The sequence below is a fragment of the Tupaia chinensis genome, unplaced genomic scaffold (assembly GCF_000334495.1).
Source record: "Tupaia chinensis unplaced genomic scaffold, TupChi_1.0 Scaffold000270_1, whole genome shotgun sequence".
NCBI classification, from domain to species: domain Eukaryota; kingdom Metazoa; phylum Chordata; class Mammalia; order Scandentia; family Tupaiidae; genus Tupaia; species Tupaia belangeri.
Genome location: NW_006159750.1, coordinates 5,605,748 through 5,612,447, shown reverse-complemented (window position 1 = coordinate 5,612,447; position 6,700 = coordinate 5,605,748). Strand labels below are relative to the sequence as shown.

Genomic DNA, 6,700 nt, shown 5'->3' with positions numbered 1-6,700 from the left:
CCAAGCTCCAGCCCCTACTCCAAGCCTGTCTTCAGGGATGCGACAAGCTGTCCAGGAGGAGAGGTTTGGGAGGAGGGAGACTCAAATTTGGAGTACCCAGTCCTACTCTATTCCCGCTTACTGGCAAGTCTCTGCCTCTCAGAGCTTCCAGTTCTGTCTATAAACGGGGTGATAAGCAGTCCCAGCCCTGCATAGCCACAGCTGCCAGGAGGCTTAGAGAGATAAGGGCTCTACAAGTCACCAGGCTCTGCCGAGGCGAGGGTCTGCAATTATGGACTCCTGGGACCCCCACACGCTTCCTGAATGCAGCCATTCACTGAGGAGCTGGGGGGCTCTCCACCCACAGAGCCAAGTAACTGAGCAGTGAAGGACGGTGAACAGAACTTGGCAGGGGCAGAAGTGGGGATGATGTTACCTCGTACGGAAGAAGACAGAGTAGGAAGAGAAAGATGTGCGTGCACCTGCCCATCTTCATGCAGGGCAGAAGGTCTGTGCCCCATGAGCCCTGATCCTACGCACGCCCCCCCATCCCCAGCATACAACCCCAGACCGTGTCTAACCCCTGCAATGGGAGGCCGATTCCAGACCTCTGCGGTTGGTCTGTGTGGAGGCGGACCCCCGCCGACCTCGGTGGCCTGGCTGGCTTCGGGAGACCCAGGAGTCCTGACCCCAAGCCCCGCACTCGAGAAGCGGGCAGGCCACGTGCTTCTCAGGGTCGGCAGGAGCTCAGCCCTTTCTCCTCAGCAGATGGTCTGGGGCCTCTGCAGCAAGGCTAGACTGGGCAGGGCAGGTTCCAGGACTAGAGGTAAGCCTCCCAGCCTGCTAGGCCACTGCACAGGGATACCGGGGTTCACTGAAGGGGACGCTCAGGCAGGAACCTCCACACTCTCTGCCGCCAGATACAGAAGACTCACTGCCTGCTGGCCCCTTCTCCCACAGCAACACACACACACACACACACACACACACACGGAGTAGACCAAAAGCCAGAGGGGGCTACTCACCAGCACTCCCACCAACTCCAAGATTCTGCACCCCATCTTCCCTCTTGAGTTTGCTCCTCACTCACTACCAAGACTGTCTGATGGGCAGGAGGTGCCCAAGGGTTTGACCCATGAGTATCAGATGCACCCAGGGGTCTCTGCTTCAGCCACAGGGTAACTAGTACAGATCCAGCCCTGGGGACACACCTTCTGGATGGCACAGATCTGAGCACAGAGGACATAGACCCTCAGGCCAGTATAGACCTCGGACCAGGCATTTTCAACAGCTCAAGAAAACAGGGGAGTGGATGATGAGGCATTAGAAACAAAGCTACTCGGGGAGGAGGTCAGTGCTCGTGGCCTAGTCGCCACCGCAGGGAGGGGTGGGTCTTTCCCCAGCCACAAGGCTCCCAAGGCAGGCAGACATCCCTTGGCAAGCACAGACCCAGGCGGCCGAGCCTTCACGGAGCCAGGCACTGCCGCACCACCTCGATGCTCCAGTGGCGCAGAGACGCCTGCTAGAGTGGGAGCAGGACCAAAGGGGGCAGGAACACCAGCAGTGCAGGCAGCGGCCCCAGCCCGAACACCACACAGCCCACCCAAGGACACCCTGTACTCCTACAGAGAGGCTCACAACACAGGCTAGGAGTGAGCAAGCAATGACACAGTGGGGCCCAGCTCTGAGATGCTGGCCAGCAGTGGGTGTGCCCAGATGTCAGACCCCCAGTGAGGGCTCCAGATCTTGGAGCCTGGGAAGAGAAATAGCGGTAGGACAGCCTGAGCCTGGCTGCTAACAGCACAAGCACCAGTCCCGGCGGCCAGTCTGCAAGCCAGTCAGTCCACACACCCCCACTTCATTCACACACACTTAGCACGCAGTCTTAGCCCATGCACACGCCAACACGTGTGCGCACACACCTCTTGCTGCACCCACACACACACCCACTCCATGTTACAGAGGACAGTATCCCTGACATAGAAACCTCAGTCACCCCTCCCTTTCCTCTCTCTCACGACCTCCCAAGCCAGAGTGTCCCTGGGACCGAGGTGGAGGGACGGCACCACCGAGAGGGTGCCAGAACAGGGAGGCCTTCGTCTGAGCGCACCAGGGGCCTGGGTGAGAGGTGCTGGGGCAGAGGCGGTGCTGGTGCTGGTTCCGGTGCCACCGGAGCCAGGACGCACACACTCACCTGGAACTGCAGCGGAGGGCTGCATGCTGGCCCGCTTCTTAAAGGGGTATTTGGTCTTGGGCTTGCTGGGGCCAGATGGATAGGATGCCATGGCTGGGGCCACGGCAACGGCGGGGGGGTCTGGGCGGCCCCGGCTGGGGCCCGGCTCTGCCACATCCAACCTCTTCCTCCGCCCCGCCCCCAGCGGGAGTGACTGATGCAGGAAGCAGCAGCCCCGCAGGCGGAAGAGGCCCTGGCCACGATTTCTGAGGTTGTCTAGGCAACCTAGGGGAGTGGGGCCTCCATCCCTGCCCCTTATCCCTCCCCTCCTTCCTCAGTGCCTGGAGTGACGTGCTGATGGTGGATAGGTCCGGCGGGGGCGGAGGGGGGTACCACAGAAAACAAGGCGGGGGAGGGCTAGCCCCCCATCTCTCCACTAACCTCCCCCCCTCACTTCTTGCCTGGGCTCCAGAGCAGAGGAGCCAAAGTCCAGGTTTGCTAGCCCAGTCAGCCTGGAGAAAAATAATAAACAGGGACCCAGCCTGGGCTCCCGGAGCTCGGAACGCACTCCTCTCAGGCAGGCTGCGTGAACCCCCGGCGCCTCTGGGGCCGAACCCCTTTTTTTCTTTCTCTATCTGACCCCCCGCCCCACGAGTAGCCCAGTTCTAGGAGGAGTCCCAACCCAGGAGGGAGGGGCCTGTCCTGGGAAAATTCCACGTCCCACTGAAGCTACCTCGCAGGAAGGCAGGGAGACCAGGGCAGGGCTTGCTGGGCTCTGGGAAGGAGCACCCCTCCCTGCCTTTTCCCTCCGACCCCGCACTCGGGCCCGGCCCCGGCCTCCAGGGAGAGCTGGCCGCCTTCCCGACGTCCCGCAGGTCGTGCGGAAGCCCTCACCGTCTTGGCATCCAGACCACAGTACTTCTGTGCCCAGAGACCCTGCCCCAACACACGCGCACTCGCTCACCTGAGGCCATGCTGCCGAGTCCGAGGGTACCAGAAGGCGGCCCACGAGGGTCTACGCAGCGGGGACCAGGGATCGCGAGGGAGAGGAGAGGGGCTGGGGCCCAGACCCGGCCAAGTCACTACAAGGGCCCCTGCCCTGGCACTGAGATGAGGAAGTAGGCGGGTTTTTTTTAAATTGCCAGCTGGCTGGAGGCGGACCCCCGCCGACCTCGGTGGCCTGGCTGGCTTCGGGAGACCCAGGAGTCCGGACCCCAAGCCCCGCACTCGAGAAGCGGGCAGGCCACGTGCTTCTCAGAGAGCGGGACCCGGAACTCGTCAGGGCTTCTCTCAACCCTCCCTGAGCATTCGGAGTCGGACTCCGGTGGCAGGGCCGTAGGAGAGCCGGCCCCGCCCCCGCCATTTTTCCTGTGCCCGCGCGCCACGTGGGCGGACACCACCGCGCAGCTGTCCTGGCCTGGCCCTGGGTCTTGGGCAAGGTCTGTGCGTCAGCTTCCTCATCAGTAGGATGGGATGGGGTAATGACAGTACCGCCCTCAAAGGGTTATTGTACAGTGCCTGGCACAAAGTCAGGGCCTAATAAAAGACAGCTGTTATTATTGTCCCAGGATTCGTTTTAAGCCGAAACCGTGTACCCGCATTTTAGGCATTCTCATCCAGGTCGTCTGTTTTCTTCTGGCAGACACAGGTAGGAAGGGTGTGTCCCGCAATTCGGGCTCCCCTCCCACATTAATTTCTATATCTGGTGAGAGCTTAAACTCTGCAGCCAAATCCAGACTTCTCCACCTACTTCCTGACATTGGACAGATTAACTCCACTGTGCTTCTATTTTGGCTAGAAGATGAACGTAAAAATTTCTGCTTTATACAATGGGGGTGAAGATAGCGACCTAATACAAGTTAAGTACTTAGAACTGAATCTGGCCTGTCCTCACTGCTCCTTGAATATTTTCAGAGCTTTGCTCTTGGCCTTGGCTCCCTGTTGAGCCCACAGGCTGAATCGCCCTGCAGCATATCCAGAAATGGAACTGTGCTGTTTAGGGCACTGTAGACCTGCTAGCCACCCCGGATCCCTGCTCCCACCGGGCAGAGAATCCTTCCTTAAAGGGAATTAGTGAAGGGAAGTCCCTAAAACTTCACTGAATATGTCCGAGTCTATTTTCCCTTTTGTGGGAGCCCTTTGTCCCCCACACCCAGTTGTGCTAATGCGGTTTGTCCAGCTCCTCCTAGTTCTCCCCACACCCACAGCCAGTGCCTTTCCAAACTCTCCCTCCCTTTTCTCTCCCCCCACTGGACCCTGAACCGCATCTGGCGTCAACTCCATTGATCCCTTGTGTCCGTTCCTTGTCTACTGTTCCTCAGTCTTGAACAAACTTAATAGTCCATAAATACAGGGGACAAGGTTCACCTCAAAGAATCAATAAAATAAAAAAGAGAACAAGGAGATACCATACTTACCTATCAAAATAGCAAAGACTAGGGAAAAAACTCTAATGCTGGCCAGGGTGTAGTGAGAAGAGAGGTGTACATGCACACACACGCACACGCACACACACTAGTGCCTATAAACACTGATGTAATCCTTCTCAAGGTCATCTGGCAATATATAATAAGGAGTCTTAAAAAGATTCTTATTGTATGGCCTGGTGATCCACTTACAAGAAATTATTTTTTTAAGAATTATTTAATTTTATTTATTCATCCATTTATTTTAATTTGACCAGAGAGAGAGAGACAGAGAAAGAGAGAGGAAAAGTGAGAAAGACCTGGTAAAGCCCAGGACTCGAACCATGGTTGACGAGCTGGTCCCAGAAATTATTCTTTTTAAACGAGCTACAAGAGGGAGTGGCAGGTTGTGTGATGATTAAGGTGCTGGACTCCTGCATGACCCACTGTGGTTCAAATCCCAGATCTAGCGGCTTACTTTCTTGCTTTTCCTTTCTCTCTCTGTCTCTCTCTGGTCAAATTAAAAATAAATAATAACAAATAAAATTAAATAATTCTTTGTAAAAAATAAAAGAGTTGCAATAAAAATAGTGTATGCACGAGGTTGTTCATCACTGCTGTTTATCACATAGAAATGTTGGAAACTTAAGGTCCCAGCAATAAGGAAATGTTTAAATTATGTCATATGCATAGAGTGAAACACAACCATTAAAAATTGTTCTTGGAGAATGTTTTAATGATGTGAAAATGTTTACAATATAAAGCTAAATGAAAGAATGGATGCAAAAACTTGTACATACAATGTACATACTTAACTTTATGTGCATAGAGAAGAAACATACCAAAAAGTTTATAAATGATTACCTGCAAGTGGTGGAATTATAAGCATTTTCTTCTTTATACTATCTGCATTTTACAGTATATATCCATTCCTTTTATTGAGTTATTGGAAAAGTCATGACACCGTTTTGCATAGAAAAACACGTCGTGACTTTTCCAGTGAACCAATATAATCAAGGGATGGAAATCAACGAAAGCCTATAAAAATCTATAATTGCTTCCACAGTCCCCTAATCCCCAACCCAGACTTCCCTGGGTCTTAACCTCACACTTGAAAGTAACCTGTTCTTCAGGCAACCCCCTAAATTGATCTTGAGCCCTTAGGAATTTTGAAGATATTGGGCTCAGGAATGATTTTTTTTAATCTCAAAGTTGGTCTGGTCCCTTTGCCCAATGGTTGTGGGGACTGATCCCATAATGCCAACTGTGTGGATGGATCTTGAACCTGGCAGCTTGAGGGGCATGCTGGGCACATGTGTGTGCATGCCCAAAATCCTGAATAGATGGAGAAATAGTGAAGGAATTGCCCATGTTGACCATGCCCACTGGCGGCTGCTTTCTTCTGCTCCCTCCCTCTGGCAAGTGCAAAAGCCCTATGGCAAATGTTTTTAAAATCTCAAAATTAAGGTAAACATCATGTAACTATGTAAAACATCATCTATATTCTGATAAGATGCAAATTTTTATATAGTTTCAAGGAGTGGTGTCTTGCATTGAACTGGGCCTCTTTAGCATTCCCCTTAATTCAGACCTATCTGCCTACCTAACCTGCCAATAGGTGGCAATCCCTGCCCTCCACCCAGCTTGGGCAAACCAGTTCCTTAGTACCTTTATGCTCCTCCCTCACCTCCCCTGCAGCACACCCTTCACTCTGTAACCCTCCCCTATTTCCAGGCCAGCTGGTGTACTGTGGCTGCTAGGAAGCCAGCCCTGATTACAGCTAAGCATCCATCCCCCCACCTACTCAACCCCAGCAAGAATCTCAGTGGGGGTTCATTGTCTATATAGAGCAGAGCTTGGGAAATGAAGGCGTGAGTCATCCTGTGGCCTGGGTTTTTATGAGCTGAGACCTTTATGTTGTGCTGAGCATCTGGGATCTCCTCAGCTCAGAACACAGCATCCTCCCCTCCTAGCCTATTCACCAGATGGTTCCTTGACTGATCCTCCCAGAACCCCAGGCCTCCAGTGTCAGGGTACTCGTTTCCCTGAAGAACTGCTTGCATTCGATTCTGGCCCTAGTGATGTCAGCCTCCATAGGCCAGACCGATCTTCAGATACTAAACCTAGGAGAGAATACCCACGC

At 53.7% G+C, this 6,700-nt stretch overlaps 2 protein-coding genes across 4 annotated transcripts in view; one reads left to right on the top strand and one right to left on the bottom strand.

The window, feature by feature from the left end:
* AMPD2 (adenosine monophosphate deaminase 2) overlaps positions 1-3,490 on the bottom strand; it is a 16,822-nt gene extending 13,332 nt beyond the window's left edge. The window contains exon 1 of one of the 3 annotated variants that reach the window (XM_006149537.3): positions 3,117-3,490. In XM_006149537.3, the coding sequence (XP_006149599.2) occupies positions 3,117-3,126 (10 nt within the window). In that variant the 5' untranslated portion in view covers positions 3,127-3,490. Of the gene's footprint in view, positions 1-2,173; positions 3,070-3,116 lie in introns of those variants that run through there. The other 2 variants (XM_006149536.3, XM_006149538.3) reach the window with 2 other exon arrangements.
* A 226-nt stretch (positions 3,491-3,716) lies between these two features.
* GNAT2 (G protein subunit alpha transducin 2) overlaps positions 3,717-6,700 on the top strand; it is a 20,516-nt gene continuing 17,532 nt past the window's right edge. Inside the window, exon 1 of the mRNA XM_006149535.3 lies at positions 3,717-3,800. The gene's annotated coding sequence lies outside the window, so the exon portion shown is untranslated. The remainder of the gene's footprint in view (positions 3,801-6,700) is intronic.